The following is a 25,212-nucleotide window of genomic DNA, read 5'->3' on the forward strand; positions in this document are numbered from 1 at the left end:
CTATTACAACATTACGTTTGTTAAATAAAAAAAATTAACAAAGCACGCACTCCTTCATTTCTCACAAAAGTTCATCAACCATGTCAAACAACAATTATTACAAATATGCATTCATCATACAAGTAATGTGCCAAGCATATTTCTAAAGGGAATATACAACATAAATTGAAAATAGAGTAATACTTATTCAATGATGTTGATGATTTTGCCTTTCCATAATCAAGTTCTTGATCTTGTTTAAAGATACTACAACATTTGTCATATTGCTTCGCATTGTAGGAAAATCAGTGCAACAATTTAATGCCAATTCCAAAATGCAGGATGTAGAAGTCAATATATCACCAATATGTTCTTCATCTCCCTGCAATAAATTGGAATCTATGACATTAATTATTTTATGTGGTATTGAATCACTTACCCAACTCTTCAAGTCTAATCCTGAGGCAAACATGTCTTCTGTTGGTTTTTTTCTTGTGAACACTTCTATTAATATAATTCCAAAGCTGTACACATCTATTTTCGTTGAAACAACTCCAGCAAATCCATATTCTGCATAGAATTGTATTCAAGCACGTAAAAAATCAATTTCTCTCTCAATCTAAGTTTACAAACTAGAATAAATTAAAAATAAACATTTTAATTTTCTGATTAAGATAAATGGTTCAAAAAACCAATAATTTATATTTATGTTTCTTGTGGTAATCATTACACTAATATTTTTTATACATCATTACAATAAGCCAATACTTGAAAGACTTGTCTTTAGATCTGGAAAAAAATAAAATAAAAAACTTTCGTGAATGCAATTGGATTTTTTTTTTATGAATTTATGTTCATGCTAGAGTAAAATACATGTCATAGTGCATGATTTCCATCCCCCTCTCACATATCATATACATAGATATAAAAATAATTAGAAATTAGAAATTAGAAATTTCTTTTTGTTGCCTATTTTATACGAGAACCTTCTTCAAGTAAAAAAAAATAGACTCTGTGTGCGCGCGCGCGCGTGAGAGAGAGGAAGAGAGAGGGAGAGTACTTTTCTCTATAGAAGAATTTGGGAGAAATGGTTTCAAGTATTTATTTGATAGGTGACTTTCATGCCATGTGAATCATCAATTAAACTTCTTATCTATAGAGACTAAATCAAGAAGATCTATTGTTTTGTAGACAATCGTAGTGTTGCTCATAGAAAGTAATGAATATGTTGTATGTTAATTTTCTATGATATTGATAATTTAAATAATAAGTGATAGGATATGAAATATTTCATATGGATCATTTATTAAATTGATTCCAATGCAATCTAAAACGAAATTGAGGAAGGAGAGCAATTGCGAAATACAAATGCAAAAGGAACATGATGAAGCTGGGTTTATAAGAATTACCAGGTGCAATATATCCAATAGTAGGTATCGTCTCTGTATGTGTTTTAGATTGCCCTTCATCTAAAAGTTTGGAAATCCCAAAGTCACTCACATGAGCAACCATATCACCATCCAACAAAATGTTACTTGGCTTCAAATCACAATGAACTACAGGTATTGACAAGCCATGATGGAGATACTCCAAAGCATATGCTACATTTATCATTATATTCAGCCTTTGTAGAAAATCCAAACAATAGTTATGAGAATATAACCATTTTTCAAGGCTCCCATTAGGCATGAACTCCATTATTAAACACTTGAAATCAACATTGGAACAACTACTTATGATCTTCACCAAATTATAATGGCGCACATTACGCATTGTGTTGCATTCCACCTCAAAGCTCCTTGACATTTTTTCAGAATCAAAATTAAATACTTTAATTGCAACCATCATCCCATTCAAAAGCTTTCCTTTGAACACATCACCATAACTCCCCTTTCCAAGAAAGTTACTCTCATCAAATCCATTAGTTGCCTGTAGAATTTCAAAATAAGAAATCCTTCTTGGCACTCCTAAAATTGATGAATCCCTTTCCAAACAATCCCTTGAATTTGGCTCTCTTTGTTTTAAAAGGAGAATGCCTAAAACAATCAAAATTATTGACACAAATACGGGTAATGTGCACTTGAATAAAAGTGATTTTGCGACTGACCTTTTTCCTTTTCTACAAGGAGGTACTTTTAGTTCTTGTTTACCACAAAGAGCTTTATTCATCAAGAAAGATTCAGCAGTCAAATTTTTGAAAACACCTCCACTTGGAATCTCTCCTCGTAGTTTGTTAAATGAGAGATTGATATACTTTAGATCAACAAGTGACTCCAAAGATATAGGAATCTCACCAGACAGATTATTGTGGGAAAGGTCCAAATTCATTAAACTTTTAATATTTTCAAATGATTCAGGAATATTTCCTTGCAAATTGTTATGTGCTAAGGAAAGAATTTGCAACGTCAGCAAACCACCCATGGTTGAAGGAATGATACCTGAAATATGATTTCTTGACAAGTCCAATGACGTAAGAGCTTTTAAGGTTCCAATATTGAATGAAAGATTTCCAACTAAACTATTGGAAGACAAGTTCACGATCAATATGTCCTTCAAATTCCAAAAAGAAGAGGGTATCTCTGAAGTTAACTTATTAGTGTCCAAGTGAAGTTCTCGTAAGGAGGTAACATTTCCTATGCAATGTGGTATTGATCCAGAAAACTTGTTCCCACTTAGATATAAAAAGGCAAGTCTTGTGATTCCACAAAGCTCTTCAATGATTGCACCATGTAGCTCATTGCCTTCAAGACTCAAATACTGAAGATCTTGTAAACTATTAATTGTTGTTGGAATCGTTCCAGTCAAAATGTTTTCTTCTAAAGATAGTTTATACAGATTAGTGAGATTCCCATAATTTGTTGGAAGGCTACCTAATAACAAATTGTTAATGAGATCATAGCATAACTTTTCAAAATTGATATGTTAAAAATATTTTGCATGTACAGATCTCTACTAGATTTGTCCAGTGACAAGCATAACATGTCAACCTTAAAAAGATTTCTTATTTCTACATGTGTACTTAATCTAGAACCAAAATAGCAACTGATGTTTTAGTGAAGTTAATAACAAAAAATAATGACAAAGATTAGTTTGGTAATTGACTTCATATACCAATGATGCTTGCTTTACAAAAGTTATCACCCTAGATTTTACCTTTCAGTTCGTATATATGTTGAAGCATAGTGAAGTTTCTATTGCCTTCTAATCTATAGCTAGAAAGCTCATTAAAATTTAAATATGGCAACCAAGGAAATCAAAACTAACGCTACTATGATTGCTTATGCGTAAAATGTCTTATTAAGAGAAACATGATCAGCACTTATAATTTAACGTACCTTTTAAGTTATTGTAACCAAGACTTAATGTTTGAAGCATAGTTAAGTTTCCAATGTCTGCTGGTAGATCTCCTACAACAATAGAAAATCATTATGCTATGAGGGTTAAAAAATTAAATGTTATACTGAATGAAAAATGAACAGTAGGTTTGTGGATACTATTTATGTTATTTGAAAGTTATTATGTAAATTAAAATCTAATAAGGTATAATAAAAGTGAAGGTACATAACAGTGCAAGGTGATAGCTTTTATGATCTTGGAATTTCATGAAATGGCTGGATAAAATTGATGGCTTGTGGAACTTTGTGGAGATGATTGACTGTGTATATATATATATCCAAAAATTGTTAATCAAAATATAACCAGTTAATGGGTTTATCCCAAAAAAGTATAACCAATGGCTACTTTAGGGTATCCTGTAAGAGGAGCAATCACCTTCGAAAATATGATATTTACTGTCCAAACATTCAGCAGTTTAAATTAGAATAATGTACTCTCTTTAAACCACAATATAAGTCATTGTTAACTAATTTACTGTAACATCCCAAAACTCAGGCCTGAGTGCTTGTAAGAATAACAAGAAGTTTTGATAAGAAGGTCATTTTGGACTATTAAATCAGAGTTATAATAGAATGCTCCATAAAAAAAAAAAAAAGAACTCAGGATAAGTGAAAGTTAAAGGAAATTCCACAAGTAATATATATATATATATATATATGAAATCTACGTGTCTAGTTTTATATAAAATTTATTAGATTATAAATTATGAAAAAGCGAGGACAAACATAGAATTCTCCATTGAAGTATAGAAATGCCTAAGAATACAAAGAAAATTTAGAAAAGAGAAAGTTAAAGCTAGTAGGGACTAACTTGTGATGATTCTTTGTTTTAACCAATAACGCCCTAGGTTATTGGGTGGATTAGAGGGAACTTAAATCATACTAAATTGATATAAGTTATATTATTAGGTCATCAAAATTAATGTTTTAAGGAAAGAGAAATACAAAAATGAAGATGATCAATATTTATTAATATTTATTCAAAATGGTTATTTTATGGTTATTGAAATTTACCATGTATTTACATGAGGGGAAAAAGAAAAAGAAATGACCCAATATGAGATAAAGTTTAAGAGTGCAATGTATATTCATTAAATTGAGTCAAGCTTAAAAGATTGATGGCAAGCACGTGATATACATGTTAAAACGTTATAAGAACATGTTGAGTAGGATACATGTACTAAGTCAAGAAAACCATGTAACATCAATAGGTTGAGACATCTCATTTGGATATGATGCTAATTGAAACAAAAGAATTAACGTTAGTACGTTACATGAAAATTCAATAGTATAATTACCACTAAAATCAAGTATGGAGATTAGGTGTCAAAAAGTTATATCAAAAGGGAAGTGTCGAAGGGAACAAATTAACACCTCGATTATATGATATTCTCTTTCCCACTAACTCTTGCACATGCAAAATTGGTAAATGGAAATGCATGAGGTGGCGTGTTAGGAGACTAAGAGAAAAGAAGGAAGGAAGGAGCATGTGACTGCAATTGAAGAATGAAGCAATCTTCTTTTCTTTTTATTATCTAAAAGTAAATTGTGATAAATAGAGAAATTAGGTGGCAAGCTTATGTTGAATAGTGGTAATGAATTAGGTGATGTGTTAGCATGAGAAATCAAGAAGAATGCCACAAATTTAAATTCAGCTGCTGCCACGTTATTAATTTATTTATTTTTAATATGAAGGTGATATTCTGGTTAAATTGAGCAACCAGGTTAAATGAAGAGGCAAATATGAATTTGATCGTTATTTGCATTTCATTTACCTCTTCCACCGCTTCCATGTGGCAACAACCAAGCTAATTCATTCCCTCATCATCTAATATATTACCACTTCCATTCCATTCCTAGGTCCATATCCGGGAGGGAGAGAAAAAGAATCCCTTGGCATTTTTGAAGAGAGAGAGAAGACGAGAAGAAGAGGTGGATCCAAATAACAAAACCTCCTCTAATTCTTAATCTACATTCACAATTCTCTCTTCAATCTAAGAGTTGCATCATCACGGCTTTAGAATCTTGAGAAGTCAAATTTGAAGGTCTTAAAGAAGAATCAAAGGCAGGCCTCAAGGTGAATTTGCTGCTTGAAAATAAACAAGAAACTCAAGGTAGTGACCTTGCCCGTATCCCTTGTGCATAATGTTGTTCATCTATTGGCATTATTGTGATATTCTCTTGCTTCATTTTGTGAAAAGTATGAAGGTGTTTACTGTTAGTGTATGGCTGCGTTTACGTGAGTATATATGTTTCTGAATGCACGAATAGTTAGTGAGAACATTAACACATGCCATGGTTAGTTATAACATGCTTGCAAATTTGAAAATGATTGTATGGTTGTACGGGATTATGTTACTTGCGGATTTGGCTTGCGTTGCTACTGGGATTGTAAAATCTCACCCTCCCAAAATATTCCAGCCATTCTAGAACGCTCAAGCAAAGGGAAAGAACTCATGGAAGAAGCAAAATGAAGGCATGATATTAGAAAGACTCCCTTGACTCTGTTTTGTGTGTTTTGTAAATAATTTTGTATAAAGTGGTATAGTAAGTAACTAAAACATTAAATTCTGTTTCTATGTTCCTTTAAGAGTGTGATCATGCGCTGAAGTGAAGAACTCACATTTTATTTAAGTTAGATATGAATATGGAAAGCTTGAGTTTGGAATGTTGAATGGAACTATAGTATTGTTTTGGGTCCCAAAGCTAACCTAAACAGAGCCAATGGTTATGATGATTTTTATGATCAAACTCAACATGCCAAAGTTCAATATAAACTTGAAACCATGCTTCTTGATGTTCTAAAACATAAGTAATAAATTTAACAAGCCAGAGATAGGAAATCTGGAGACAGTGAAGAGTATTCTACACAGCGTTACATTTATTGATTGATATGCATCAATTTAACGATCAAACATCTTGTATTATATTTTTATATAATTTAAGACATGCCAAGGTTTTCATAAAGACCAAGATATTGTTAATTGGATCCCTATAACTCAAGCTAAGATTTTTCAAATTTAGACCACAAAATCTGGATCCATTACACAGCCAGGATAAGATAGTCTTAAATATTCAATAAAATGTATCAATAGGAAAATCTAAAGTTACATTTCATATTTTTTCCATGTATATAAAGTCATAACGTTTCTAAATAGTTAAACATCACCTCAATTGGAGTTCTATAACTATAGTTATGAATTTTGTAAAATAGGACATAGAAATCTGGATTCAGTATGATTAAGAATAGAGCAGTTTTGAAGATTCATTAAACTGTACTAACTGGAGGAGTAAAAGTTGTGTGCCATATTTTTATCTAATACAGGACACCTACGGCTTTATAATAAGTCCTAGATCACCTGGTTTGGATAAGTATAGTTCAAGATATGAATTTACAAATCTAAGGCAAGAAATCTGAAAAGTGGACAGGGGAAAACAGAGCAATTCAGCTAAACGAATAAACTGTGTTAATTTTCTGAGTAAAATTCATGTTTATATTTTTTTTCCTATATAGAGGACTCATTTATCATTAAAAGGAGACATGAATTAGCTCAAAATGAATTTTATACGATAAGTTATGAATTTTTGAAATTAGTCCAAAATTCTAGAAATATCAAGTTATATTAACCACGATTGAGTTCAAACTTTTAAGTCCTTCTTTTTTCTAATTGCCTCTAATGGAACCTAAGATAGCTCCGTTGCTGAATAATGGTTCCTAAAATAGGATGTTTCATTTACATTTTAAAAAATGGTTAAAATATTGATTTTTAAAAAAATTCACATATTTACAATTACTAGTTTTCCCTTGAGTGGAGTAAATATAACATTTAACTTATTCAAAACATCTTTATTAATTACTTGAATAGAATATAATGAAGTAAGGGTATAAGTGAATATATATACATATATATATATATATATAATACACAATGCCCTATATTTGGACCAAGTGAGGCTTCTAGAAAATGCCATATATTATGGTATGGAGGGAGTATTCTTTAGAAGAGAAAGGGGTGATCCGTGCTCATAGCTCGGGAATCTATCTAGCTTGAGTAAGGCTTCTCTTGTACTAGTTAACACTACTCAATAATGTCGAGAAAATAAAGAAAATAATATGTATCAAAGAGTTTGATTTTCCATTAGATTATAAAGTAAAATGAAAGTAAAAAATTAGAACTAAAAATTAAATTTATTGAAAATAATTTTTGTCCAGGTATATTATTGAGGTTCATTTTGCAAGGCTACAATCTAGAACCAAATAGTGGTTTTTTTTTTTAATCACAGGTGTTTTATTTAGTATATCATTGTCATACATCATAGTGGAGGTTGGAATTGGGGCGGGTTGGCTGCAATGATTTTTAGCCAATTGAGATTTAGAAATTATACAAATTAATTTTATATTTACTAAAATGAAGTATCTAATTTTTTATTTTATCTTATATTTTTTATCCTACTAGATATTTGAACTTACGCCCAAGTGGTTCACAGCCAAGCAATGGACCACAGATAAAAGTCAGCTAGTCACTTTATACTTTTGTGCCAAAACAGGTTTAATATATTCTCCTGAGATTTTGTTTATTTTTATAAATATAATTTATTCTGTCGTGGAGGATTTTCATTTTAATGAAAATAAGAGATATGGAATTCCAATTTGTTCTATGGTCTTCATTAATATTAGTGCACAAAAGATCAGTCAAAATATATATGCTATGATTAAATTTAGAGATTTGACGTAATGGATGATACATACCTGTGAACGAGTTTTCTTCTAAGTATAACTCTTTGAGTTGCTTGCATTGTATCCAACTAGATGGTATAGCTCCAAATAATTTGTTGTGTCCAAGATACAAAATTTGTAATTTTGAAAGTCCATGACATATATTAGAAGGAATGCCTCCCCACAAATTATTTTCAGTCAAATCAATATTTTGCAACTCAGACATGTTGAAGATAGTTGACGGTATTTGGCCAAAAAATTGATTGACATCTAGATAGAGAGTTCTCAGGCTTTTAAGATTACCAATCTCTTTAGGAATGTCTCCTGATATAAAAAAAGACTCCCATCAAATCTATTGTAATCAATGAAAAACTTAAGTCCTCCTCAATTTACAATTTTAAAGTCAATTTACAGGGATTTAGATTCAGTGACTGTACTTAATACAGGTATTGAATACTTGTACCATTTAAACCATTAAAATATAAATCAACGATTTAATAAATTCACTCATTTATTAATCTTAAGTGAAGTATAAATTCATAGCCATTGATCTGGATTTTAATGGTTCAGATGGTACAGCCATTCAATGCCTGTATTAAGTACAGTCACTGAATCTAAATCCCAATTTTTACAGCTGCAATAAACTTGTGGAGTTAATTGCATTAAAGTGACATATAGCTTTGAATCAAATAAAACAAAAAAACTACAAGTGGAGTTAATCGTACAATGAGCATGATAACCAATAAAAACAAAAATTTATTGTGATGAATCAAAAATAGCTTTTAAAGTAGAAAATAAAAGGATAAAAAATTATAACGCTCTTGGACCCTAATGAAGCTGCAACAATTTATTGTCTTTTGGAATTTACCTCCATTTCAAATAAAATAATATCTTAACAATTTCTGGTCTGTGCAGTGTTAGCAATTAGGGACTATTAGAAGGAAATTGATTAGCACACGAAATTATATGTTAAAATATGCCACTTGTATATTTTTAATTTTTTGTTATTGGCTTTTGGAATGTATATAAACCCTACATTGTCAACTAAAATAGGCATTTTTCAAGATCATACATATTCAATGGACAAATTAAGGGTTAACTATTAAACTTCAACTTGTTTATGTGTCTGGCCAAAAATACTTTATTCAATATGAGTTAGTTAACAACTACGGTAATAATCAGTGGCACTTGTGGTTTTCAATTTTAATATATATATATATAGATATATAAACATTTTGAATATTACCTCACATGTAAAATTCTAGTATGGGCAAAAATGATAGTGAATTACGTAAGAGATTACTTTCAACAAATTAATCTATTTAAATTTATATCTACCAAAAAAAAAACATTCAGCATCATAAATTTAGTTAACAAACTGCAAGCAATGAGCAATAAGAGCCATTTCCACAAATTCTCTTGGGACGCATAAAACTCTTTACGTCTGCATCGTGCGCAATTCATTTATTCAAGTATTTTTTAGGTTGTTGAATTGATTTGGAAAAAAAATTTATAGTAAAACTTTTTATTTAAATCAAAGTAATATTTGGTGAACATTTTAAATTATTTTAGAAAGCCACATTAGTTTGCTTTGGACAGTGTGACTAATCTTCAATTCCATGCAACAAACAAGCCAACATATATTTTAAATTGCTTGTATGAAGCCAAAAAGAAAAATAAGTCATATTATAAAATAATTTTTATATTTTATAATAAGTTATAATTTTTATAATAAGTCACTGCAAAATTACTTAATTCAAGTATTCTATCCATCACAATTTATAAGACACTTTTCAAGAAGATTCAACTCTCAAAAATATAATACACTTTGACCAAGAAAAAAAGGTTTCATTACTGGTGCTTTTCCAATTTTATAAATTACTAAATATTAAATTATAAAAACATAAAATAAGTTGATAAATTAAAAATATTAAATTATAAAAAATTCGACATATATTAATTTAATTTGAAATAACCCCTTAAATATATAAAGTTAAATATATGTTTTTCCATATAACACATATATTTGCGTGCATATCACTAATTAATATCAAATATTATAATATTCCTCCTTTTTTGAAATATTAGAATAAAATGTATCAAAATAATTATCTTAATATATCTTCAATAAAATGCATGCAAAAATGATAAAAGAGGTAGAACAGAAAATAATTATTTTAATATTTTCCTATGATTTTGATTCCTCTCCTATGGCGAAGCATAGAGGTCAAAAGAGAGGAGAAAGAAATAGACAAGAGAGCAAAGAGGGAAGAGTAATCGCAATTTACTGCAAAATTTAAAAAGTTATTTCACTTAACTTTATGAAAAACTTAATTATCATAAATATTAAAGATATCCTGAATTATTCGTAGTGTAATAATTAATTAGTAGAGTTATCAGAATTATATGTGATTATGTATAATAAAAAAAATGTGATATTAACACTTCTCACTTATGCTGAAGCTCTTTGATAAATTTGATATATTAGACATCATCAAACAATTATTTTTTATTATATTATTTACTTGCAGGACTAATAAAAAACTAATCATATCAGTACTATGTTAAATGAACATAAACTAAAGAGTTAATCCCAAAGAAAAAGATTATATAGAAATAAAGTCTAATTTTACCCCAAAAAAAAAAGTTTAACTTGACACACAACAGTAATATATAAAGATAACCTTTAATCGTATTAAAATTAAATTTGGTAAAACTATAGGACATTAGTTTTTAACCTTCATAAAATTATAGATGGAGCTTTGTCTGTTCCAAACAAACAAAATGCTCACAAGACATCCTAACCAGCATTTCTAAAATTATTGGAGAAGGATTTTTTTTTTTGCCAACCAATACTAAATACTTTTTTTTATATTTAAAGAATTGTTAGAAAAGAAAATTTCACTCTCACACAAATTTATAAACAAAAGGAAAAGTAGGAAAAGAAAATGGATTGTTGTTCATAGTAAAGGAAAACCTATATAGCCAGAATATCATAATTTGATTGAAACAATTACCTTGTAATTTATTATGATAAAGACCTAGCTATTGATGCATATGCAATTTTCCAATGCCATTTGGCATATCATTTACAAAAAAAAAATTAATGCTTAATGATATAGAATTCAAACTGGTCACATATATCTATTGAGAATATTTCCCACGTATGTGATAAAGACACACGAAAGATGGCTTGCTAGGAATATTTCTTGTAATTTAGATGCAGATAAAACAAACATAACAATGCTATGATTTGTTGGGTATACCATACCTTCCAAATTGTTGTAATTAAGATATAAGAATTGAAGCTTAGTCAAGTTTCCGATGCCTTTTGGTATATGGCCTGAAAGAAGGACACTTATACTCATAAGGGACACATGCATGAGTTAAAGCACAAATTGTCTAGTTCTATTGAAAAATCACACATTGCTATGCAAATGTGGATTTACAATAAAATGATATTATAGGAAGTAATTGAAAATTTTCACTTGCTCTATACCTGTATTCACAACACATTCCACATCATCATTATACAAATGATCTTAGATTTTCTCCCGTAAGGCTGGCTATGTAGATTAAAGATGCTTGTAACATGTTTGTTTTAACTACCACTAGTTCAAATAATGTGAAAAATATTGACTCAAACCACTAAATTTATAGTGATAGTCTTTAATGTAATAATATAAAACATACTCCTACCTATTCTTAAAGATATGTCCAACATTTTCATATATTTTAAGAAAATACTGTTACATTGTTAGTTTGTTAGAAATAAAAAGATTCCAATATAATCCCTTTTAATTAGAGAAATGATTCTAGATTTTTTTTTTTGAGAAATAATCCTCCTTGGGCTTACTCCCTCTATTTTTATTTATAGGAGAAATTGTCCCTTTTGCTTTGTTTTCTTATATAAGCAAAATTACATTTTTTTAATATGCATTTATTACAAATTTTCTAAATTACCCCTTATAATTCAATCATTCACAATCACGAGAAAAAGAGTGAGATTAAATAAAAGGTATTTTAGTCTAACTCGTTTATTTTTAGGCACAATTAATATAGTTAACTAATTTTTTTAAACTATGTGATACAGCCTTTTCTCCAGCAAATAGAAACAGAGGCAGTATGTCTTAGTCCCAGTCCAAAAGCTTAATATTCTACAATGATCTAACATATGGTATCAAAAGTAAGTTGCTCAGTAGTTTATTTTATATATGTGCATGTATTATGTGACTGTAAGATCTAGTAATTTGCTAAACTAAAAAATTGTTTTTGGGGTACCAACTTTTAGAAAGAGAGAGATATATAGGTGTTTAACGCAAAGGTGGGAGTGGGAGAGATCATAACATGAAGCCCATTCAAAGAAAAAGTTATATCACATCATAATTTTTAGTATATAAGATCATAATTTTAAAATTGCCCTGATCTAATTTTTTTTATTGGGAAAATTAGTTATTTGATCATTCAACTTTTAACTCAGTTATGACTAAGTCCCTCAAGTTTAATTTGTCATGACTTAGTTTCTCAAGTTTGCAATCAAAATAACATTTGATAAGACTGACTTTAGGGTGTGTTTGGATTAGAAATTGCAAAATTCAAGTTTGAATAAATTGATAACAGAAGTTAGGATAAAAACATTGACGTTAACTAATTTGCATGTATATAATTAATTATTATCATCAATTATAATATTCTCCCTTTTATAAATATATTAAAATAAAATGTATCAAAATAATTATTTTAATATATTTTGCATAAAAGGCACAAAAAATAATAAAAGTGGTAGAACCAAAAATAATTATTTTAAATCTTCCATTTAAATTGAGAAGAGGGGAATAAACAAAAGGACAAACAGAGAAGACTAAATGAAACTCATTGCAAAAATTACTTAATTCAAGTATTTATTTCATCCTAATGTATAAGACACTTTTTGAAAAAATTCAGCATTCCAAAATATAATACACCTTTTTTTTAAAAAAAAAGGCTTCATTATTGGTACTTTTTAATATTATCCTTTCTATATATTCTCTCTCTTTAATGTTCTTTCACAAACGGAGTGTTAAATGAATGACATTTTTAAAAGTTTATATTTCTGTCTTGAAAAATTAAGTAGGAAAAGTAGCAAACGAAAATGCATTGTTGTTCATCATAGTAATAATGAGAAAACAACTAAAAAGGGAAAAAACTATAGTAGCTGGAATACCATAATTTTAAGAAAAAATTACCTTGTAAATTATTATAAGTAAGATGTTGCTCTTGAAGCATATCAAATTTTCCAATACCTTCTGGTATATCACCTAAAAAATTTAATTCCTAAAGATATAGAATTCAAATTGGTCATGGATATATCTATTGAGAATATTTCCCACATATATGATAAATACACAAGAAAGATGGCTTCATCCTACAAGTGTCCATATATGATAAATTTATTTTACCAAATCTAACTTGTAGATCCTTATTTCCAGTTTCAGCCCATGTATAATTATGACTTAGTCCTTCAAGTTTAACTTGTCATGACTCAATCTCTCAAGTTTGCAATCAAAATAGCATTTGATAAGATTGATTTTAGGGTGTGTTTGGATTAGAAATTGCAAAATTGAAGTTAGAATAAATTGACTAACAGAAGTTAGGATAAAAATCATTGACGATAACTAATTTACATGCATATAATTAATTATTATAATCAATTATAATATTCTCCCTTTTATAAATTTTAAAATAAAATGTATCAAAATAATTATTTTAATATATATTGATTAAAAGGAACCAAAAATAATAAAAGTGGTAGAACCAAAAATAATTATTCTAAAATCTTCCCATGATATTGACTCCTTCTTGTCACAACAGAAGAAGACAAAGCACATAGATCAAAACTGTGAAGAGGGGAAAAGACAAAGGACAAAGAGAGATGAGTATATGCAACTCACTGTAAAAATTACTTAATTCAAGTATTTCTTCAATTCCAATTTATAGGATAGTTTTTGAGGAAATTCAATGTTCCAAAATATAGTACACTTTGAGAAAAAAGTTTTATTACTAGTTCTTTTTCAATATTATCCTTCCCACATAATTTCTTTCTTTAATATTTTTTCACGAAAGGAGTATTAAATGAACGACATTTTTAAAAATTTATATTTTTGTCCTAAAAAAATTAAGGTTATAAGGTGCATTTAATAAGCTTGTTTGATATTTAAAATTCTAAAAATGTCTAATAAATTGGGAAGAAGGTAGTACTTTTTTTTTTATAACAAGTGTATAAACGTAGCTAGGTTGCTTTTCATGGAGGGGTTGGATTATCATTTTTTTTTAGTTTGAGTTTGTGCATCATCCCTTAAATGATTAACATTTTATTTAAAATAAAATTCAAGGAATCATCCTTCAAAAATCGTGGCTTCTAAGAAATGTTATCAAATGTAATTACATTCATCACACACAAGCACACATTAATACACATGTGGGGAGCTTCAGTTGGGTTTAAAATTATTTTGGAAATCCCATAAAAAACAACTGTGGGTAAAAAGGATTGTAGAGATATCTTACGCATTCGCGTGCATAACGGTTCTCTGGCTACTAATAAAATGTCAAAATAATATAATCTGCCAAGTTTTTGTAAGGAAACATCTTTTTAATACCTACTATATATATATATATATGAAAGTGAACAAACCAATTAATCTCATACAAAATGATTTTATAGAAACAAATTTTATGCTCAATGACAATATATAATGATAGCATTTAATGTCGTATTAAAATTGAAATTGGTAAAACAATTGCAAGTACAGTTCTCTAATTTCCATTTTTTTTTAGTTCTAGTTTACAATTTACAGGGAACATGTGAATGGAGATGTCATATTTTGATGTTGATGTTTATATTAATATTATCACTTAGTAAATGTATATCAACTCTAATATATTAATTAACTGTATTTTGACTAGAAATGTATTGCTTTTTATTAAGACTAGAGAACAAATTTTTATTGCAAATCCTTTTTTCCTCGATCCAAGTGGAGCTTTGTCTATTACAACCAAACAAAATGCTCCACAAGACATCCTAATATGCACCAATAAAATTAAAAATAACAAAAGACTTCTTTCAGCCAACCAATATTAAAGACTTATCTTTATGTGTAAAAAAATGTTGGAAAAGAAAAATTCACGCACAGAAAAATTTATAAACAAAAGGAATAATAGGAAGAGAAAATGCATTTTAGTTCATAATAATACTGAGAAAACAACTGGGGAGAAAAAATGTAGTAGTAATATGTGATAAAGATATATGAAAAATGGCTTAATGCTACAAGTGTCCATATATGATAAATAATTTTTTTATTTTTAACTCTGTTATGTAGCAGTAAAATTGTATTTTTTACTTTTGACATGCATGATAATGCTCTCATTTTTTTTAGTTGAGTGACATTATTTTTATTGTTCATGATCATGAATACAATTTAAGAGAAAATTATAATTTAATCATTCTTTATTAATTAAAACAACATTTTATATTAAACTATAATTTATATAGTCTTTCTTAATCAATGATAGCTCTTAGATATGTAGCTGTGTTAAAAGTGAAAATTACAATTTTTCCCCTCCATAAGTTATCTTAAAAAATAATAAAAATATTTTTCCATGTTATATGCCATCTGTATTGCATTAATCTAATATGAAAAATTCTATTGATAACATAATATAGTTAATTCACTTAGATTTTAAATTAAAAATTTTCAGTTAAATCCCAAGATATTTTTATAAAATCAAAATAAAACAGAATTTACAAAATTACTCGCATTTTTGAGTAAAATACCTTCCTTTCTTTTATTTGTTTTTTGAGCAAATAAGCTTGATAAATTAAAGTCCTTTGTAATTAAATGAATATGTCCGTTCAAGAGACCTAATAGGAATTCTCCCCTTCTCTATTCAAAAGCTTTGTAATATTAATCAGTCATTAATAATTTTAACCTCAAGGATTAACATGTCTAATTGGTCAAACTATAAGGTCCTGATTAAAAAATAAAATATAGGGACTAGAGAACTAAATTTTCCCAAAATAAAATAAAAATAAAGATTTTCCTATTTTTTATTGTCTTACGAATCAAATATCAATAAAATACAATTAAATATATCAGCAAAGAAATTAAAGTTGAAGATTTGACATAGTGGGATAGCACATACCTGTGAAAGAGTTGTATTCTAATTGTAAGTCTTTGAGCTCTTTGCATTGTATCCAATTAGATGGCAGGGCTCCTAATAATTCATTGACTTCAAGATATAGAAATTGTAAATTTCGAAGTCCATGACATATATTAGACGGAATACTTCCTGAAAATTATTCCAGCTTAAATCAATCTCTTGCAACTCTGTTATATTGAAGATATTTGATGGTATGTGGCCAGAAAGCTTATTAGTATCCAAATATAGAATTTTTAGATTTTGAAGATGACCAATCTCTATTGGAATGTCTCCTGCAAAATGATAAAGAAAAATGGAAACAAAAATAAATAAGAAATATAATTAAACAAGGAGATGTGATATATAATAATAATTAAAGTGTGTGATTAAATTGGGGTTTGCAAACAGGTGAACTTAAGATAAAAATGAGTGACATTAACTAATTTATGTTTGGATACATTTTTCTTAAAAGTCAATTTAACAAATAGAAACTTTTTTGAATGATAAAATTCCAAAGCAAGTTTACGTGTATAATGATTGAAAAAGACATGAATTTTATTTTAAGAAAAATATTAATATTTAAATTATAATTCTAAAAAAAATAATCTATATACACTTAAGTGTTGTTTATAAAATAAAAATATAAAACAAATTAAAAAATTAAAAATATTAAATTCTAAAAATCTAAAATAATTTGATAAATTATAAAATATTACATTATAAAAAGGTCCACATATATTTATTTAATTAGAAATAAGCCCCTTAAATGTATAAATATATATATATATATAAGTTTTTTCATATAACACAAATATTTTCGTGCTTATAATTAATTATTATCATGTGTTATAGTATTCTCTGTTTTTTAAATATTAAAATAAAATGTATCAAGATAATTATTTTAATATGTCTTTAATAAAATGCACGTAAAAATGATAAAAAGTGGGATGATAGAAAAATAATTGTTTTAATATCTTCCCATGATTTTGATTCCTCCCCATCACAAAAGAAGACCAAGCATAGAGGTCAAGGGTGAGGAGAGAGAAATGGACAGAAGGACAAAGAGGGAAGAGTAAACACAACTCACTGAAAAAGTTACTTGAAATAGCTTTATGGAAAACTTAATTATCACAAATATTAAAAATATCATTAATTTATAGTGTAACAATTAATTAGTAGAGTTATCATAACTGTGTGTGATTATGTATAATATAGCAACACCTCCCACTTGTGCTGAAGCTCTTCAATAAATTTGATATGTTTAAGATCATCTAACAATTATTTTTCATTATATTATTTACTTGCGAAACTAATAACAAGCTAATCATATCAGTCCCATGTTTAATGAACATAAACTAAAGAGTTAATACCAAATAAAAAGATTACATAGAAAAAAAAAGTTTAACTTTACCAAAAAAAAAAAGTTCAGTTTTACACATAACACTGATATATTTTTATAAGACTTGAATGTTTTATATCTTCCATTTCAAATTAGTACAATATAACATTACGAGATTATTGAGGAATATACAAAATCAAAATGGAGCCTTTGGCTTTTAGACATATATGCCTATTCAAATTTACAATAACTGCAGCAAATTCGTCCCATAACTTGCATCGGGAAAAAATAATAATATTAGATATTAAAATAACGAAACCACAGTGTTCAATACAATTAAATATCTTAACAAATCATAACGCAAATCACAAGACAAACACATTGCATAGATCTTTTACACAATATATAGTATATATAGATCCCTTATTTTGTTTTAATTAAGCCCTTCTAGTTTCATCTTTTATATATGTTAATCCTCGAAAGTTAAAATTAATAATGAAATATTAGATATCACAAAACAAAAATACTCTTAGAGTTTATAGAAAATTTAATTCAATACTTTTAACCAAAATTGAAAAATAAAATTTGATTTAATACACTTTTTACATCTTCATTAATTTTTATCAAAATTCTATAAGTATACAAAATATTTAGAAGACAACCTAACTATATAAATGTTGTTGTACATGCACGAAATTAATTATATGCAAAGCCATCTATTATATATTTTTCATTATTTAAAATGGCACCCCTTCATTCAAAAGAAAATGGGAAAATATATTTGCAGGTTCTTAAAATTCCACTCAATTTTAAACTAGGCTCTTGTAGTTTATTTTTTTTAATCAAACCTTTATAATTTCATATTTATATATGTTAACCCTTGAAAGTTAAAATTAATAATGAAATATTAATTATCACAAAACAAAAATACTCTTAGAGTTTATAGAAAATTTAATTTAATACTTTTAGCCAAATTCAACGAAAGAAAATTTGATCTAAAACACTGTTTACATTTTTATTAATTTTTTATGAAAATTCTACAAGTATAAAAAATATTTAGAAGACAACATAATTATATAAACTTTGAGTTATAAAATTATGTAATTAATTTTAAGGTCATATAATCATTTAATAAAAATATAAAAGATCTTATTTTTTTAAAAGAAAAATTTAAGTATTTTAACTTTCATGGATTACAAAATTTAATTGATCACACTATAAGTGCTCAATTAAAATAAATTAAACCGTAGGAATTTAATTCAAAATTGAGTAAATTGTGAGGACTTACAAATATATTTCCCAAAAAAATTTGACATCCCAACAAAAGGACCCAGAGGAAGAGAGAGAGAGAGAGAGAAGTTATTATTCACAAGCTTTTAGTATCAATCAATGCGTTGTGTTTTTATTTTTTAAGAGTTAAAGTGCTAATTTGCTCCTTAATTTTTTTTTTAGGTGCTTATTGAGCACCCTCAAATCAAGGGTGGCTCAATGTTGCCTCCATACTTTAAAAGTGAAGCAATGTCTTTCCCCCATTAAATATTTTGTAATTTAATGATTAACTGACTAAAAACATTATAGAGAATGACCTAAAAAATTATAGGAAAAAACCTAGATAATTACAAAAAATTGACCTAAATAATTACTGGAAACAAATAGGTTCTTGTGTCTAATTTTGCTTCTGTGCTTTGTCTTTGGCTAGCAATATTTATTTAGTTTACATTTTTAAAAAGAATAACCATTCTCATTTTATTTTATCTAATGTGGCACTAATAATAAGACTGTCAACTAAGCAATGCAATACTATTAATTACCATAGGTGCCACATGGGATGAGTTACTAAGGACTTAATTACTTGTTGAAAATTAGGGATGAATGGAGAAGACAAAAGAAAGTATAAGGGTTGAATTGTGATAAGTTAAATTATAAGAAATAAGTCACAAACCTAGATGGAACCATAAGGGTTAGAAAATAATAAAATCACCTTGAGATCTGTGTAAAAACAATTAAGTTCTGAGAAAAAGAAAATAATAAACAATTAACTAACAACTTTTGAGATAAATTTTCTCACGTTATATAAAAATAAAAATTACTCTCGTCCTCACATGCATGTTTAGAATAAGTTTTTTAATGTCATGATGTGAAATATTTATCATCTATATACCAACTCATGACATGAAAAGATACAACAAACTCAAAGAAATATAACACAGAAATAAAATCTGATTAATTTATCTATCTTAAATAAATAGACTTAATTATTGTAATTATATCATGCAACCAAACAATAATGTTTAGAGTTATCAACAAAATTACTAATCAGTCATTGCCTTGAAGTTTGAACCCTTGAAGTGTAATCAAATTTGCAATCGCTTTTGGTATGCAACTATAAAGCTGATTAACACTTAATATTATGTTCAAATTTGCCAAATCACTAATTATATTGAGAATATCTACTGGGATGTGATCATTGAAAAAAAATGAAGATATGCTATCAGACTGTAAAGTATGACCATAAAGTGACCAACTTTGAAAATTTTAAAAATAGTTGATATTATATGGTAATAAAAATTTTTTTTGATAGAACTATGATGCTTTTATTAGTTTGACTATTGTCTTTTGGAATAAACCAATCCTGCAATATCCGCTAAAATGGACTTTTTCTTTTCAGAGTCTATGTATAGTAAAAAGGTCATAATAAAAGAAATAAGCAACAAAGAAGACAAAACTTTTGAACCCAATAGGAGAAAAAAGGGAAATAGAAAATTGATGTATCTTGATACGCATCCATTAATTTGAACTCTGTTTAGTGTGACCAATCAAATCCTCATTTGCGATGGGTTTTTGTCAAAACCCTTACAGTACAAAAATTGAGAGAAATAGTGAGACAATATTGTTTCATTATTTGAATAGTTAGATATGTGCATATATTTTAACAACTGGTGCCCTATATTTTTAAGAGCATAGAAACCTTAAAATATACTAGGATTAAGGGTCATTTGCCTGAACTATACATGAAAAGTCACAAATGCCCCTAAACTCAATTATTAGTCAATTTTGTCCCTTAACTTTAAAGATTCCTTCCATTACATTAGCGTTAAAAACACTTAATATCCGTTAGCTATCAATAGGTTCCACTATTTTTTAATATTTTTATCAGGTTAAGGGTCATTTTTGCCCCTCAACTTCTACTCTAAGATGCATTTTTTCCCCTCAATTCAAATATTTTATAAAAAAATTAAAAATATATATATATATATAATGCAGGGCCACTAGTGGTCAACTAATGATGAGAAAACGATAGGGTGATGGCGGAAGGAATCTTTAAAGTTGAGGGACAAAATTAACTCATAATTGAGTTTAGAATCATTTGTGACCTCTTTACAGTTCAGGAACAAAAATGACTCTTAACCCAACGTACAAAAGAAATCAGACTATAGAATACTCAAATTAGTGCTAAAAAATAGACATTTTATTAATAAAAAATAGAAAATCTATGATTTTATAACATAAAAAATAATGAGATGTTGACAGTCAGACAGTTTGAGTTGTCTCAGATCTTCTTTTTTTTTATACAAGAATACGCAAATTTATAATCATACCTACTTCGTACAGCTTATAGAATAGGGACTCAGAAATCATTTGAAGATTTTCCTTCATCATGGTGATCTAAATTTTTGTTAACTTTTTCACAATCAGAATCTTTATTCGATTGTTATTTCATATGATTTTCTTCATAAAATTGGATCTGGAAACAAACAAAAGAATGCTTAATGCACGTCCTTTAACAAGCATATGCAAATTTCTGACATGAGTTTTTAATGTTGTAAAATGTAGATTATATTATATGAGTAATAATTCACAACGTAACTACCAAAAGAATTCTGAAAAATAGATAACTTAAAAACATAAAATTGTCTAGCCAGCTAAAAGAGGATTTCAAGGAACATTTGATCAATTTATCTTTTTGAAATAAGAATATTTTATTATTACCAATATATCATCAAAGTTAACAGTAAAATAATTATCAAATGTATTAATTTGCTTAGGTGAAGTTAATTTAAATATATAATTATCAAACGTGTCATCAAAGTTCCATGAAATGCACAAAATGTGTGCTAACTTTGATAATTTGAATACTCGTAAAGCTGGAATGGTTATGAAAAATGATAATTAACAGAAGTTTGTTGATGAATTTATTCTGACAAGTATAAGTGAAAATTTTACCCCAAAGAAGATCAACTGAGCTTGATAATAAGGCACACATAAATCTACATTAAAATTAAGCTAAAGGATTTCCATATAAAAAATAAACTATTATATCATTGTAAAATAGAGGAAATGGTAATAACACATTATGCAAGACATACCTGTTAAGAAGTTGTAAGGCAAAGACAACTTCTCAAGTGAGGATAAGTTAGAAATAGTTGGAGGTATTCTTCCTGAAAGCTTGTTTACTGCAATTTGTAAAATCTTCAAACATTGAAGCTTTCCAATTTCAAATGGAATGAATCCTTCAACAAAGTTATCATTCCAGTTCAAGGTCTCTAACTTTGACAAATTGGATATGCTTTTAGGAATAACACCTCCAAAACTATTATTACGAAGATGGAAGTGCTGAAGCATAAATAAGCTTCCAATCCAAGTTGGAATTTCTCCATTGAATTCATTGTAGCTCAAGTTGAGAATTTGTAGCTTCTGTAATTGGATCAACTCTTTTGGCAAGTCACCATAAAGGTTATTACTATGAAGGTCAAGTTCAACCAAAAAAGACAAATTCCCAATTTTTGAGGGCAAAGTTCCCTTGAGACCCATCTCCCCAAGATTCAAGGCTATTACTCTCTCATGTTGAGCATCACACATAACCCCAACCCAATTGCAAATGGAAGAAGAGTTGGACCAATTAGCCAAGTGATTGTGAGGGTCCTTGATAGAAAACTTGAAAGCAAGTAGTGCCAACTCATCATTTATAGTAAGATTGGTGTGGCATAAAGTGAAACAAACCTTGAGACAAAGTAGGGAGAACATGAGGAAGGGGAAATGAAAACAAAGATTTGCCATGTTGGATAGCTTCAAGGCTTCTTAGATTGATGAAGTGGTTAGGAGCCCAAGGTTGTACTATATATATACACACACACATATATATATATATATGCTCTTAGAAATTCATAAGCACACCGTTTAAAGAGGATTGATGATTATATATGCATTCAAAACTGTGGATCAGTGATTGAAATTTCTCAACTCAGGTGACATTACCTACCTTTGTATTAACCAGTAACCACCACGAGTCATAATATTGGGATGGTGGGGCCTGCAGTAAAGTTTGGAAATGACACCGAATTGGCATATTCTTCAATTTGTTGGAAATAAGGACCATTTGATACTGGAAATAAAAATTGAATTTGACAGGGAGATATCAATGGAAGGAAAAGGTTTTTATTTTATTTTACATAACACACACACACACACATATATAAACACTTACATAACTACAAAAAGTCCATGCCCAAAAAAATTGCCAGGCTTAAAAAGATATTCATAAAATTGAGTTAACTAGTCAACATTAAATAAAAAATGTTTAAGTACCCCAAAATATAATTCAAAAAATAATAGTTGGATTTATTAGACACAGTAAAAGAAATTAAATAATCCTCATACAAATTGTAGCCTTGTGCAAGATTGACAATGTATGTTCCATTATAAGACATTTTCAACTACTTCATTGAAACTAAAGAATGATAATTAACTCATTAAATAGCTCTTAAAATGAAAAAATTCAAATTCACCCCTATTAAAAATAGGAAGAGAGAAATATACAATATACGATGAAACATAAAATTAAATTTCTAACATGGGTAAAATTGAAAAATAATAATTAACCATCCATTATCCTTGTATTAAGGACCAAAGAATCCTTTTTTAAAGGTGCCCCACAATAGGGACATAGGGAGTATTAATTATATTAGTGTATTTATTAACTTGTTGGAGTACAATCATAACTCATAAGCATTGGTGGTTAAAAATTGCTTGCAAAAGCCAATATGTTAAAGAAATAGAAATATCCAAGGAATTAAGTAAAAATCTTTACTATCATATTAAATTTGACACGAGAAATTAATCATCCTATGATGTCTTATATGGTAAGAATAGAATAAAGTGTTCGCACTGCTTAACAAATGCACACATGCATTATAAATTGAAAATAACAATTATTATTATTTCAACTATGGTTATTTTTTAAATAACACTTACTTTACTCAATTTATAAAATCATATTTGAAATATTTGAACTCGACCAAAAAATAATATACCAACTATTCAATTTATAACATGGAATCTATTGCTTTAGATGACCAAAAACAGATTCTCCATTATTGTGTAATTTTTTTCCAAGATATGAGTACCTAATTGAATTGGCTTGGCGAAAGAAAAATGTGGACACCGTCTTAAAAGATGGACTGTCATGATTAATAGCTCTTTTTTCTTCTTCTCCTTGTTGACTTCAGTAATTGGAAGACTTCTACTATTGTGTACTTTTTTTCTACACGACTTTAATGTTTAGAATGGAATGGAATGACTTAAATATATATAAATTCTTTTTATTCCTCCACTATTATTGTGCCATTTTCTCTACGCATATGAATTGACCAGACTTAGAAATTATGTATCGGCATAGAAAAATAAGACAACCATTATGGGCTTTTTTTCCCCTTGTTGACTTCAGTAGTGGGAAGACTTCTACTATTGTGTACTTTTTTTCTACACGAATTTAATGTTTAGAATGGAATGGAATGACTTAAATATATATAAATTCTTTTTATTCCTCCACTATTATTGTGCCATTTTCTCTGCGCATATGAATTGACCAGACTTACAAATTATGTATCGGCATAGAAAAATAAGACAACCATTATGGTCTTTTTTTCCCCCTTGTTGACTTCAGTAATGGGAAGACTTCTACTATTGTGTACTTTTTTCTACAATGTTTAGAATGGAATGGAATGACTTAAATATACATAAATTCTTTTTATTCCTCCACTATTATTGTGACATTTTCTCTACGCATATGAATTGACCGGACCTAGAAATTATGTATCGGCATAGAAAAATAAGACAACCATTATGGGCTTTTTTTTTCCCCCTTGTTGACTTCAGTAATGGGAAGACTTCTACTATTGTGTACTTTTTTTCTACACGACTTTAATGTTTAGAATGGAATGGAATGACTTAAATATATATAAATTCCTTTTATTCCTCCATTATTATTGTGCCATTTTCTCTACGCATATGAATTGACTAGATTTAGAAATTATGTATCGGCATAGAAAAGTAAGACAACCATTATGGCCTTTTTTTAATAAAATTTGTATTTCTTTATGCGAACTTATCTAAAAAGCAAAAACATTATGGTCTTTTCTTTTTTTTTAATTAAATTTGTAGGACATATGAAGCAAGGATTTCATGGTCTTTTTTTATAGAATGTCATGATCACTCACGACTTATAGCATTTAAAAGCCTTAATTTTTTTTTTTTCGTATAGACTCAAGATAAATGCATATTTAGTTTATTAATGAAAGAAAGCAGTTGTAGTAAAAGAATTGAAGAAT

At 28.1% G+C, this 25,212-nt stretch overlaps 2 protein-coding genes across 2 annotated transcripts; both read right to left on the minus strand.

Annotated features, from left to right (window-relative positions):
• Positions 1–63: 63 nt before the first annotated feature.
• LOC129294942 (receptor kinase-like protein Xa21) lies at positions 64–22,076 on the minus strand. Its single transcript, XM_054933411.1, has 7 exons — positions 21,973–22,076; positions 16,270–16,559; positions 11,363–11,434; positions 8,125–8,415; positions 3,315–3,386; positions 1,389–2,849; positions 64–549 (listed from the first exon to the last, which is right to left on the minus strand). Exons 4-7 carry the CDS (start codon positions 8,315–8,317, stop codon positions 188–190), a joined length of 2,088 nt encoding a protein of 695 aa, XP_054789386.1. The 5' UTR covers positions 8,318–8,415; positions 11,363–11,434; positions 16,270–16,559; positions 21,973–22,076; the 3' UTR covers positions 64–187.
• Positions 16,342–22,465, minus strand: LOC129294946 (LRR receptor-like serine/threonine-protein kinase EFR). The gene is made up of 2 exons (XM_054933412.1): positions 21,973–22,465; positions 16,342–16,559 (listed from the first exon to the last, which is right to left on the minus strand). The coding sequence occupies exons 1-2, from the start codon at positions 22,463–22,465 to the stop codon at positions 16,342–16,344; spliced, it is 711 nt and encodes a 236-aa protein (XP_054789387.1).
• Positions 22,466–25,212: the final 2,747 nt, after the last annotated feature.

This window comes from Prosopis cineraria, unplaced genomic scaffold (assembly GCF_029017545.1).
Source record: "Prosopis cineraria cultivar Desert tree isolate PC_DT_omini unplaced genomic scaffold, ASM2901754v1 PC24, whole genome shotgun sequence".
Classification (NCBI taxonomy): domain Eukaryota; kingdom Viridiplantae; phylum Streptophyta; class Magnoliopsida; order Fabales; family Fabaceae; genus Prosopis; species Prosopis cineraria.